We start from the raw sequence: 13,857 nt of genomic DNA on the forward strand, positions 1-13,857 counted from the left end.
AGCAGCATCAGCCATCAGCAGCTGTTATTTCCATCCTGGAAATTGCATCAACAGGTGTGAAATTGCCTGTTGACACTTGAGAAGGAAGATGGGAAGCGCGTCTCCTCCATTTAGACTCTCCCCGTTCCCTCCCCGCTGCAATCTACTACTTTTCGACACATCGATAATGTCTGGACCACCATCACATGGAGACTCCGCAGGAAAAAGACAAGTCTCCTTTTGCAAAGGGCGTTGTCTGCCCAGACGGCCCGGGGATGGAGCCTGCACAAAAAAACTGGTGCACACCGATATATTCCCCAGTCACATCTGTCTCTGTTCCCCCAATTCCACCATAGCTATTCACATTATGAGCACCTAAAATATGAGGAGCTCTATAAAGCTGTCAATGTTTGGAAAGTGTTCGTGTTCTTTTTTTCCCCCCCAAATGCTCCAAGAAATGACCTGCCTCTGACATTTCCCATTTCTGCTTCGGGAAGGAAAAGACAGACCATTATTAAGACAAGGCTTAAGACAAAGCTCCTCTACACAACCCTCTTTTGCTGGTTTGCACAAGAGGAAGCTAACTAAAGACACCGTGGCAGGTTAAAGTAGTTGATTTCATTAGTTTTAACGAAGCTGAGACCATCCTGATCCAGCAGTGTCAGCCTCCGTGAGATCCTTCACACAATTCACGTTTAATGAAGGACTAGCCATTAACCCATTCCCTAGCCCAGACAAAAGCCTCATGCTTTCATTTGCCTGCATCACCAGCAGAGCAATATGCCTCGTTTGAAATGGCTAATTGCCTGGGGCCTTATTACAGCAGGAGATGGATGCATATTGAAAGTATCTATAGCACGTTTCTTTGGGGGGAAACCTTTAGCTGGAGTATCGCTCAGCCAGGTAAAATTTCATCCTGTTCTCATGGCTCAATCCATGCCACTGGGTGCAGGGTCAAAATTACTTTCTCCTACTCTTCCCCATCTTCCTTATGATTTTTTTTAACTGAATGGCTATCAAACAAAGTCTGGAAACCTCTTTTGTTTCTCCAAGCTCAGTTTTCCAGTCACGGCAGCCCGGCTGACAAACAGCAGGGGGTCATTTGGAGGAGGTATCCCATAGGTCTCCATGCAAGATGTCCCCTTCAGCTCTCCTTTCATATCACAAAGGGGAAGGAAATCTTTGGGAAATGAAATCAGCTTTGCAAACCGAACCTGCTGGGATCAGAAAACTTATTGTGTAGGGGTTGCTTTTCAGCGCCCCTTCCTTTTGCCCCTGGTCTTAGTGGAAATAGCTAAGAGGGGGAGGTGAGGGGTGGTGAAGAATCACGCTCGGTGACCAGCTTTACCAAAAATAAATGAAAACTTCCCGTTGCGAGATTGCAGAGCAGTGCCCCTTCGACACCTCTCACATCTTGATTAGACACCAAGCCGTAAGCTCTGCATAATGCCGCTCTCCTCCTGAAATCCAGTCAGGCAGACGGCACAGGACGTGCCCTTTTGAGTCGCATATAAATCCCCGCTGAGATGAGTCTCGGTGCCCACCCCTTGGCCTCATCTGCATCATGAATTGAAAAAAGACACTGTGTCCCAGACAGTTCACCGGAGTATCTAAACAAGTAGAGGGTCCAATCCAGCAACGTGCTAAGGATTTGCCTATCCCATGGATGTGCGGCAAGGGATAGGTTCGCAAAATGTCCCAAGGCAGACAAGGGTCTTTGGGTAAATCCAATACCTTTTATTAGACCAACTTAAACAGTCAGAAAAAAATCTTCTTTGCAAGCTTTCAGGTACAAACACCCAAAAGCTTGCAAAGAAGTATTTTTCCAGCTCTTTTAGTTGATCTAATAAAAGATATCGGATTTACCCAAAGACCCTTGTCTGCCTGTGCCCTACAACCAACACCCCTGCAAAATGTCCCAATGCACTCATGGTTCAGCCATGCCCAGGGGCTACCATCTCCCCAGGGAATCGCAGGGGTTTCTGCAAACGCAGTTTGTTTGCCCTGGAAATGGGGGCACCGGGGAGTCGTGCGAGTAAAGTCTGCAAAGGCTGCCTCAGAAAAATACCTCCCCTAAATGCCAGCAGGTTCGCTGGAGGTGGAAGGGAGCTTGCTCTGTGCACAGCCAGCTCCTACACAAGATACCATGGTGCACTGCAAGCAAGTAAAGGTCACAGGCCAGATCATAGGCTTGGGAGAGTCTCTGTTAAATCCACGAGCACTGCTTTGAAAGTTTACCTCCTGTGTAGATCATTGCTCCTGTCCTGGGACGAGAGCTGCCTTAGTGGGGAGGGGAGGGGGAACTATACCTTGAAAAGAAGACTGCAGCTGGGCTTGAAACCACAGACGACAGCCCCTCGTCAGGTGTCAGACACTTGTAACAGCTGTCAGCTCCTTTGCTTTGGGGTATTCAAGAACCTACTAATCCTCTGCTCTTGTGATCAGAGAAGTGTTTCAAAAATGATAAATGCAACTTAACTGTTCTCCCAACCAAACCCAGATCCTGGAAGTGTGCTCCTCCTCGGCTTTAAATGCTCAGTAACTTCACAAGAAGGGGATGTCGCTACATCATCGCCTCCCTGCCACACTGCTGCATAAACACATTACAATTCTCTCTCAGCCCCCATCCATCGCTATCCTGGGCATTTCAGAGATAAAACGGGGTTTTTTTATTTTTATTTTGCAGTGGATTTACCTGAGCAAAGCATGACGGGGAGGACAAAGGGATGCAAAGCAACATACCCATGTCCCTCACCACAGGAATGAAGCGAGATGCTAGGACTCGACATAACCCAGGTTTCTAAATCACACAGAATGGAACAGGCCTGAAGAATTCACATCCTGAGCCTCTTTCCAGGACGTAGGCACTGCACAAAGTTTTGCCCCACACAGATGAGATTCTCTCCCCCATCCCCTAGCGTACAGGCTTTTACAAGGACGATAAAAACCTCTTTGAGTGACTGACGCTGGAGTCTTGCAGAACCTGTGGAATGAGATTGCAGAATGCAATTTGCTGCCTAAATGCAATTTGCTTTCCCCTTATGTGTGAAATTAATCCTGTTGACACTGCTGTTTGCAACGAGCATGTACGGGAGAGCAGTGGGTGAATGAGAGAGCCGCACATACCTCCTTGCCATCACACAGCACTCAGCGCATGGGGAGGCTGGGGGTCTAGCCTCTGAGATCATGGAGGGGTAAGGGCAGAAAATGACTCAAGCAAGCGCATGGGAAGTATAGGAGAAAACCACGTTCTCCTCTTGATTTGGGGAAATGAAAACATTTTGGTTACATTCCCCTGCAACCTCACAGCTTCCAGATGAAGGAAATGCCCTTGGAGTTAGACCAAGCCTTTGTCTAGACAGCAAATCCTTCCGGGCACATGGTGGGTTCACTTATTCCAGGTTAACTTCACTTTGGTCCCCCGTTCAGCCTTTAGTCCCATTGTGCAACCTCTCAGTGATCTGTGAAATGACTGTGGAAGTCCCCCTTTAATGCACCAGAAAGAAGTTTAAAGTGTCCAGAAAACTCACTCATGCAAACGGTGACGCCATTGCAGCGCAAGAAAGGGCAAAAAACGTGGTGTGTACAAAGGCCCTGAGCCTACAGTTTGAGACTCCTATTCAGGATGGTGAAGGGTACAGTCCTACTGAAAAGCAGCTGGGGGGTAAGGTAGGCACCACTTGGAAGGGAATCATCAGGTCTGGTAACCCTGTGCTACAGACTCCCAGTGCAAAAACTCAAACTATCCTGCATGCAACTTAGCAGAAATGAGGCCTAATGCATCTGAGCTGTTCCTTTAAAAACATATGAAGAGGATATGGGTGGACGTTGATGGCTTGGCCACATCAACCTAGGATCCTCGTTTGCTTAACTTAAACTTTGCGATAAGTTATTTCAAGGCTGCGGTGACATCATGCTAATAGACCTTTGCCTTCCACGCGCTGCCAGAAGGTGTTTCCGGAAGGTCACAGTTTTACATTAGCAGGTCCTTCAAGTGCCGTTTGCATATCACAAAAAGTAAATATAACAGGGTGAGTGGGTGACATGCATATAATTTATCACCAGCAAAGATTAACACTCGCAGAGGGGAAAAAAGACTTAAGTAAAAATGGAGGAGGCCTGTTTCACATGGAGGAAGGCAATTTCCTCTTCAAACAGATTTCCATTAGTCCAAGTGGAGCAAACAAATGATCTAGCTCCATTTTCCACACTATTCTTGCCCCCACAACGCTGGATCTGCCAGCTAGATGGAAGAGCTGTACAACGTGTCCTTTCATTCATCCAATAGCAGCCCTACACGCAAAGCCACTTGCTTGAGTACATATCACTGGACTTGGATTTTTCCTTATTTTTGTATCATCTTTTCAAAAACACCCTTTAAAAAAAAAATCCCGGTACTTCCAAGTAATTTTAGTTGGACTTCCTAGCAGCTTACCCATATTCATGTATATTCATGCAGAGCCGAGCAAAAGCCAACAACCTGCTAAAAATGCTAATTAGGGGAACGAGTAGATTTTGAGAGAGAAAGATGGAGGCAGGAGGTTTGCGCTCCAGCTCCCAGCGCTCAGGCTGATATCGCATCAGAAGCTATTACAATGCCATCTCGTCCAGCAGGAGTTGCTTTCCAGCCATTTCCCGTGCAATCTGCTTCCCTGCGTTTGTGGAATAAATAACCATCGAGCGGAGCTGGGGGACTCGAGAAGAAAAACATCTGTCAACATTGCACTAAGTGTCCTATCACTGGCATTGGATTTAACCCCCGATTGCAAAGCCCTGTACTATTACTGCAGCGACAGGCCGTGCTTTGGGAGCCCCTGCCAAGTTGTCACTGAAAGGGATGGTGCTATTACAATGCTGATTAACGGAGAGTGAATAATCCATGAAATGGTTACAAAGCAGGCTCCTAGCACCATGTGAGCCTGCAGATCTTCCCCACTCCATTAAGAAGCCTCCCATTCGTCAACGCCTTGCTGGAGGGGGAAATGCACTGCCCGTTATCCTCCCGTAGGGTTCTGCGGAGGGGGGTGGGCAAGGTGCAGCAGATGTGCTACTTGGCCTCAAAGCCCGGATGCACCGCTTAGGAACCCAAATCCTCCAAAGGAAGCTCCCAGCCAGGGTCTGCCCAGGGATGGATGAAAACTAGACTGAGCAAAGTGGGAGCAAATGTTCGGTACAGAGCACACCTGCGCTGATCAGGCCTGGAAAATAGTTCCCCAAAGGATTCTAGCTGCCAAACCACGGAGCTACAGCTTCCCTCTCTGCATGTGGATATAGGGAGGCAGACAGGAGGGACAGCATCTGTGCAAGGCTCGGGGTGTTTCTGCCATTAGAGTGACGGAAAAAGCTAAACCTACCAACCGTCGGGAAGCACAGGCAGCCAGTGGAAAGGAAAACATGGGTGGGAGGTCAGGGACCTTGGCAGACAGCATCCGGGAAGCTGCTTCCTATAAAGTAGGGGCCAGCTCTTGTATGCCACGGAAAAATCCCAGTGGTTTGACTTTTCACTCCTTCCATACTGGAATAGAAGGCAAACATTTTCAAATGTCCAGCAAGATGAAAACCACAGAAGAATTCGTGCTTGGAGCCCCGCAAGGATTGGGGTTCAATAAGGTAAACAGCCTGTATTTCTCATCATGACAGAATGATATAAAATATTAAATATGCGACACCTGAACCTACAGCACTGTACTGTTCTGTAAGAGCCAAAGCAAAATAAATCAAAGCAGGTTGGCATTGTCAAAAGGAAATATAAGTATTGTAACAGGTCATTCTGGCTAAGTTCCCTTGGAACATTCCTGTTTCAGCAAAACTGAATTTTCGGATGGAAAACCATTCTGCTGAACTCCATTTGGCCCACAGCGGCTATGGCAATGCGGCGAGGGGAAACGGCAGTCTCTCGGCTGGGTTGGTCCCAAGACATTTGTGGACGCTGACCCCTTACGCTCCATCCAGACACCAGCAGATCTGACTGGATCCTGAAGCGCAGCAATGAACACCTGGGCCTGGGGAAGCTACCGATTCTTCTCCATGTTGGGAATGGAAGGCTTCTTGTAGGATCACGGACCATAGGGATAGAAGGGACCTTGAGAAGCCATCTCGTCCATCCTCCTGCCCCGAGGTAGGGTCAGCTCCTACCAGCAGCTGCCTAGGTCGCTCTTCAAAACCTTCCAGCAAAGGAGATTCACCCACGTCCTAGCAGAATCACACAACCCAAGTCTGGAGCTTGAGCTGAACATCATCAAAGTCCAGAGGCATCCCGACTGGGTGGGGGTTGCTTCGGCACAACAGGAGAGACCGGAGTCACATCACAAGTCTCAGGTCTGGCTCTGGATACCGAGCTTCAGGGCTGTTTAGATCCCAGAGGACCAGAACCACGTGCCAATCTGCCGCCACCTTCCTGAAAGCGAAAGGGACTTAACTGCGTGGGCATTTCTAATTAACCGGCCACCGCGGCCCAGCCAAGACCCTTCCCCAGCCTTAACACTTGCTACGACTCTCCCTTTCCCCATGCAGCTCCAAGAGAGCGCAGCAGATGGGCTCGGCTGGCTGAGCTGCCTTTGGTCCAGGGAGATAGCCGCAGCACAGACCACACAAGTGTTCTCCCTGCCCATGGAGGCCCATGGGGATTTTGCAGCTGAGCAACAGCTATTTCTTCTATAAATGCTCCCTCCATGATCCTGCTGAGTTGCCACGGTCTCTGCCTCTGATGCCAACGGGATCAGCAGCTTTGTGCCGTACAGTATTACGGTGCGGCATGGTCCTTATGCAGAAAGAAATCATGTCTTTCCTGGCCAATGGGCATCTCTCTCCTGTTTTAAGTCTTCAGCTTATGTGATGCTATCATTATAGTGCTGAACTTCTCTGCTAATGAAACAGACCCCTGCTGAGGGCGTCGTGATGTGATCTGACCCTGGTTTCTAAAATTTGAAGCCTCTGCAATTCTGCGATCCACCAAACATCTCCGCCACCCCTCCATTTCCGGCAACACGCAGTGAAATAACTAAAATCCTTGCGAGAAACGGAGCGCTAATCAGGCCAGTGAGGAGGGGACCAGGGAGAGACTCCAATTACACCAACTCTGCATATTCTCTGCTCAAGTACCTGGTAAATCAAAGCAATGTAACCACCTCGCGGTAGGACCAGGCAGCCGCAAAAACGAGGAGAATTACAAATGCCATTGTTAGAGGAAAATGAGCGTGAATTTACCAGCCTCCCAAACAACATCCGCTTGGTAGGAAAAATTCATATTCGTTAACTCCTGTCTCGCCTCCAGCGTCTTGGCCCTGACTGACAGCAGCACGCCAGACAAAGCCATTAATCCCGCCTGTCTCCTCCGCACTAGGGCAGACATCTGCTGATTCTCGCTCCTAATACATCGCTCAGAATTCACCTACCCACAGATAAGGCGGTTATCTACCTCCATACAGGCCTCTCAGGTCCCCTTCACTGAGCCCGAGGCCGAATCTCTCTACAAAGTTTTCCCAGCATAGCGAGGGGTGTGAAACCACCCCCCTGAGCCTCTCTACGAGGCAGAGAGGTGCCAGCAAAACGCGTGGTATGGATGCAATGCTACCAAAGGAAGGGTCCTTCCGGTGGCTTTGCTTTTGTTGCATCAGGAGGAGATGCTTCCTACACTGGCTGGGGAAGAAAGCTGCCTCTCTACTAGGGGTCCTGCTGGTACCCCGGCCTACATTTACACCAGCCGTGTTACACGCACAAACACTGACCCACCAAAGAGGAAGACAACTCAGCGATGAGGGAGAAGCCAGGAAGGGGCAAAGGGACCATGCAGGCTGCAGTCATGACTGTGACTGCCAAATTGTGTCTGCACACCCACGGGCTCATTAAGCTGGCTCACCGTCTACCTGTGCCCGCAGGGATTTCTGCTTGGGCTCAGTGACCAAGTACCAACTCTGCTGCGCAGGGTTTTGCAGGCTGCAAGGAGCTCTGCAGGGCCAGGACTGGACTCCTACCAGGACCCAAGCTGGCCAGCCCAGGCACCCAATAAAGCTGGCAGTGCAGTACAAGAAGAGGCATTTCAGGTGACTAAAGGGCAAGAAATACTGTGCCTCAAAAGCCACAGGCCACTTTTGGTGTCAGCTCCACCCTAAGGGGATCATCAGCATCGGCCCATAAAGGCGGGTAAATCAGAGGTTATACTGGAAGGGATCAACAACTAACAGAGACAGCTGGTCCTTGAAGCATCAGAGTCCTTGTCAAAGATAAATATGACGTTTCTCATTCCAAATTTGGCTGTTTCACCAGTATAAAACAGCATCTCCCCACTGGCTTTAGGGGCATTGTGCATTTGCCTGGGCACAGGTAAAAAGATTGAGCTCAGCTGTGTCAGAATGGCTTGCCCAGATTTCAGATAGAAAGGGGCAAGACAACCGCGCAAGAAGACAGGGATCCTATCCAACTCAGCATGTCTTGCAGCAGAGTCAAAGCAGCTCAGATCAGTTTTCGTGAGGAGGAGGAGGATAGGAAACCAAACCCCCCAAACCTGCTTAACTCAATCCCTCCACTCATTCAGCCTTGGCCCGTTCCCCATCCAGCCACGCAATTGCTCCTCTGCAGCACACGCCATCGGGAGCAGGTTCTTTATCTTTCTCTCCTCAACTCTCTCGGGTGGTGTGCGTTGACACAAGACTTTCTTGGCGTCCACGAGGCTATGTCAACTGATACCCACCCGAGGGCCAGCCTGTCATCTCTTTCCAAGCCTCATCTGAAGGCCTCTCTTCTCTCCCCCGTCTTTGCCTGTTCATTTCTCTACCTCTTCTTTAATAGGGTCATTAGTACTTAAATATATAAGCATCTGGGGATGCAGGACACATGCACATTATAGTCTGCAATTCTGCTCAATAGCTGGTGAACGGCAGGACAAAGCAGAGGCATCTGGGAAGGCTGCCAAAGTCGTGCGGAAAATACCCAAGTTGTTCAAAACATCTGAGCGGTATTTGCAGTGGGTTTTCAATGCTTTCCCTCCCAAAGCCCCCCAAAATGCCTGCAGTAGCAAGCAATATACAACAGGCCAAAAAAACCAAGCAGGATACTTACTGCTCCTTTTCACTGCAGGACGGCACAAAGAGAGAGGGAGAAAGAAAGAAGGAGTAAAGATTAGGTGAGACGAGCAACGGCAACAGCTCCTTGCAGTGGCTTTTGGTTTTGTTGGTGATTTCTTATGGATGACTTGTCTCTCTCCAGAGGCAGCTCCCAGCTTTGGGAGACTTTAGGTCAAGGCCATTAGGAGCCATAGTCCCATCTCCAGCCAGTACCACGCACCCCAGCCCTACTGTAACCCTCGGCCACCCCCGGCTCCAGGAACAGGCAAAATTTCAAGCGCATGAGGAAGACATGGGAGGGTTTGGCCTGAGTGAAGTCTGTGGGAAGGAGGAGCATTGCCCAAGGACCCAAGGGCCCACTTTTCAATGGTCCAAACACATCACATAACTGCCTTCTAATTTAACCAACAGGTTCACTGCTACCTTGCTTTCTGCTGCCTTCCCCATTTGCTTACTGCATCACCCGCTGGTCTCGTGTGATGTGACAAGGCTCCGGGCCTGCAATTCGTTGCATTTGGGCAGCATGCTATGCCCTATTGACTTTAAAAAGCTCTGAGAGGGCTCAGCACGCTAGCTGTGTATAACTGCTGGCAGGATCTGGACTCATCACCTATGCTTACGGGTCAGGACAAATCTTTGTGACGTGGGTGTACAGGTGCTCATGCCACACTATCCCGATCACGCATTGAGGTCTGGAGGGACTAGAACGGTACAAAGAAATAACAGCAATCGAAGGACTCTTCCTGCATGAGAAGTAAAGTAAAACTCCAAAAGGGGAGGCAAGATATAGACTGTTCCTCCCAGTATCTTCATTTCCCATTCATTATTGTCTCTAAGAAAACCTTTCTGTCCTTCCAGAGGCTGGTCTTTTGACTGCCGTAAGACTTTCCCATGATAAAGTTCACCCCAAAATCTACCCTAGTTACTACCAAGTTATCCACGCTGTTCTTCTAGCTGGACGTTTTCAATGTGAAAAAATGTAGCATGAATCAGCATTTCAGTTATCAACTCACTTTTTTAATGCTTCAAAACAACTTGGCTAGCAAGGCCAAGTTGGTCTTGGGAAGAAATTTTGGCCAGGGCTATCCTAGTCTGAGGAAAGCTGTGATTAAAGCCATTCACCATTTTCTTTTGGCAACAGAACGAGAGTAGCATTTTTCCCCGAGAAAATGAAAAATCAAGTGTGTTCAACGATGTCTCTCGCATGACTCTTTGATCAATGAATTTGCTACACGGCACAGTCAGCCCCACTAACATCTATGAAATATAGACACTAGAGAAGCCAATCATTTCTACAGCTCTAAGGGAGACATTGCAAATACATATTAATTAAAATTACTTGGATTTCATTCCACAGCAAATGGATCAGTGCATTATTTACCAAAGCTTAATAAATAAAGTTAACAAATGTTGTTCAGAGCCGTTTAGATGCATCAAAACGTGGTGTTCAATAAAGCCAGAACACCAGTAACCAGGCTACTAGCAACGGAGGGAGATTTTCCCAGACACCTCAGCACAGAGAGGGCCACGTTCTCACCCTAGTAGTATGGGTGCAAATCCAGAAGGGCACCATCAATCTCACGAGGATGCCAGGGTGATGTGCTTAATATAAGCTCTGCCTTGACAGACTAGACACAGAATATACCCCATAAAGCAGCGTAGGAATCCCATTTCATTGGATCCTTCTGATTCATTTCTTCAGCAATACGTTTCTCTAAGCCATGAATGTTTCTAGACTGACCCCCCAAAAAGGCAAGCATCCCCTTACTTGGCTCGGAGAGACATTGCTCTGTCGTTTGGACACATCCACCGATCAGTGCTACTGCCAAACACTGTATCTGTCATCGCTGAATCTTGAGGCAATCTGGAAAAAGAAACAAGAGTCCATAAGTCACCAGCAAAAAAACCTGATAGAGAAGGCGGCACCAATCTTTTGAGGGAGAGTCCAGGAAATCCATGCCAGCCACGATATTGTCCCACTGAACATACAGATAGCACTGATGTGCTTTCTGTCACTCTAATCTACCATAAATCTCACTTTGGCACATAAAAATGTAATTTAGAGCTGTACTGAAATGAAGCCTGCAATGCTAATTCTTCCATAGATCTAAAAACAAGGGGCTCGAGATGCTGTTCGTACAGAAAGATTTTGGTTCAAACGGCCTCTCTAACAAGCACGTGACACTGGGTTTTGCACAACTAAGACGCTGCATTGTAGCTTCCGCCCTGTCACTACATCCAGTTGCAAGAAGTAAAATGTTATCGTTTTCATTTAAATAAAGGGCAAGGAAAAAAGAGGGGTTAAAATTTGGGGTCTAAGTTTCTTCCCCAAAAAGCAAAGGAGAGGAAAGAGGCAGAATATTGATTTCCTCCAGAGTAGAGGTAACATGCAAACACACCAGCACAGAAACACCTGCAGGTAAGAGTATTCAGGGAATAGCAAATCCAAATTCCCACTATCTAACCCATTATTCCAGAGCACACGAGGAAATGTATTATCCATTTTGTAAAAAAAAAAAGTCCCATGATCTTATTTTTCTCTGTTCAGAAAAGCATGAAAACAAAACACACCAATCTTCCCCAAGAAACAAAAAGTGTTTGGGTTCAAAGCAACCTAAGCCCAAATATTTCATCCCCGTTTTTAATGGTTGGTCGTTTTTCTAGCTAGAAAACGCCATGGCTTTTATTTTCGTTTAAAAGAAAACAATCACTCTAAAATAAAGAATAGACGTGTTCTGCTCTGAAAATGTTGAATCCCCATGTTTGGACAATAAAGAAAAAGAAACGAAGCATTCTGGTAACAACAGTTCACCAGAATAGCCTGGCCTTTTCAAGGAAGCAGGCATGTCTCGTTAAAAAACACACACGCACAATTTTTCTACTTTCACAAGTTCAACATTCATTTCCGCTTTCCTTGAGCTTTCCCTACGGACAGCTCTGCCAAACACTTGCAAGAAACACTTATGAAGACAACGCGACATAATTTGCCATGTGCTCAGGTAATGACATAGGACCGCTAGACTCGCTCCTCTGGAAAGGCAGCCATAGACTGACTGAAATGACCATTGATCTTCCCATTGATCTTTTCTTTCCAGACACCCACCCGCTCAAATAGAGCGCCATGTAGAGGGCCTGCTGTGCCAATACGTGCCCCCTCCTGGGCTAAAAGCAAGGCTGATGTGGATCAACAGCAGTCTCCTGCGTAAGGTGGCAGTGGGTCAATATTCACCTGCCCCCTGTCAGGTCTCCATTAAGCCAAATCAGGCATCACGTGAAAAATGGTGTCATTCAGGCAGGAGGAACAACAGGAGAGACCAAGGGATGGTTTTACCCTACCGTGCCAGTCGAGAGCCAGTGCCTAGACCAGAATAACGTGAGCACAGAGATGAGCCGTATACAAAACCACATCTATCGCTCCTAACGCAGCAATAATGTGACCTTTGTTTTGGATTACTGGGTCATTCGAGACCAAAAGCATGCATCCTTCAGAAACCAGCTCGTTGAGTGCAATCCCGCATTGGTGCCAGGGCTTGGACGAGGTGCCCTGCAATATCCCTTCCAGCCCTCGGATTCTCACTTAAGGAGCTCGTTCCCAAGCAGCTCCTGGGGCCCCTTTTTTTTTGCAAGCTCCTTTCAGAGACTAGAGTGAGGGACAGCCCGTCTCTTTTCATAGCAAACAGGCACTACTGGAAGTGGCGTGACTGGCTGCCGGGTGGCTCAAGGGCGTGAGTGGCTCACCGCAGGGGAAACAGCTGCTAACATGGGAAAGTCAAATTGGAAATGGCAACTGGGATTTAGCCACCCAAGGTCTGGGCTGCTCTGGAGCATTTTGATTCACAGCAGGTTGAAATCACAACTGCAGCTACATCCACCAGCCTTGCAGATATCACCCCGCTGGAGAGGGCCACTCAAGTGGGGTGCAAAGGCCACAGCGCGGGCCTGGAAAATAGGAGCAGAGGGCCAGGAACACAGAGAGGCGGCTCAGACAGCCCTGACATGTACTTGGGCTCCCCAGGAGTGGAAGCAAAACACACCTCTCGGTACCTGTGCAATGTGTTTGCATTCCTGGTTTCCACGAGGTTTTTCTCCCCCTCTTCAAGCCATTTAGGGAGCCGAAATAACACAAAAGCCGGTCTCTGCAAAGCACCCCCACCACTCAAATAGACACAGCGTACGGCAAGCAAATCCTTTATTATCTCAGCTTCACAGAGGCTTGCCTATAAAGGGAGAAAATAAAAGGATAGATCCCCTACCTATTCTGCTCAAATGCTGACCCGCGACCTATGGAAAGCCAGAGGGCAATAACGAAGGGAGGCAGTCCAACATCAGCCTACAAGAGATCCTGCATCAGACATCCAGATTTGTTCTAGCTCGTGCATGTGTGTACATGCACATGTGTTTACGCCCGTGTGTGCATGCATGCATGTGCGTGTATGTGTGAAACAGAGCCTCGCAAATAAGGAAGGAAGATGATATAAGGATGTAGAGATTAACCAACACCCAATAAATCATCCCAGCGTTTGCCGGTTCATTGCCCTTCTCTGGGGGAAGTGCCAATTGATGGGCAGTTTGTCAATAGGCAAGCGAAAGCCACTGGGGTAACCCGGGCCAGCCTTTGACTCAGCAGGTTTGCACAATGTAGATGCAAGTAAGCAGGGAAATAACGTTAAGGAGGTGCCCAGCGATCAGCGGGCATCAGAGAGGGCGCACAAGGGCCCTGCATTACACCGTTCATGGGGAAGCTGTGGGCAGTGACAGGAGCCCCTTTTTATCAAGCAATTCTGATACATATCTCTGATTTAATTAGTCTATAAGG

The 13,857-nt window shown here is 48.2% G+C and overlaps 1 protein-coding gene across 6 annotated transcripts in view; it reads right to left on the reverse strand.

Moving 5' to 3' along the window:
* Positions 1 to 13,857, reverse strand: part of RPH3A (rabphilin 3A) — a 149,057-nt gene that overhangs the window by 56,457 nt on the left and 78,743 nt on the right. For all 6 annotated transcript variants that reach the window (XM_090062628.1, XM_090062630.1, XM_090062625.1 and 3 more), the window contains one exon: positions 10,810 to 10,905. In XM_090062628.1, the coding sequence (XP_089918754.1) occupies positions 10,810 to 10,886 (77 nt within the window). In that variant the 5' untranslated portion in view covers positions 10,887 to 10,905. The remainder of the gene's footprint in view (positions 1 to 10,809; positions 10,906 to 13,857) is intronic.

This window comes from Crocodylus siamensis, chromosome 9, assembly GCF_052110815.1.
Source record: "Crocodylus siamensis isolate JL-2025a chromosome 9, ASM5211081v1, whole genome shotgun sequence".
In the NCBI taxonomy this organism is placed as follows: Eukaryota; Metazoa; Chordata; order Crocodylia; family Crocodylidae; genus Crocodylus; species Crocodylus siamensis.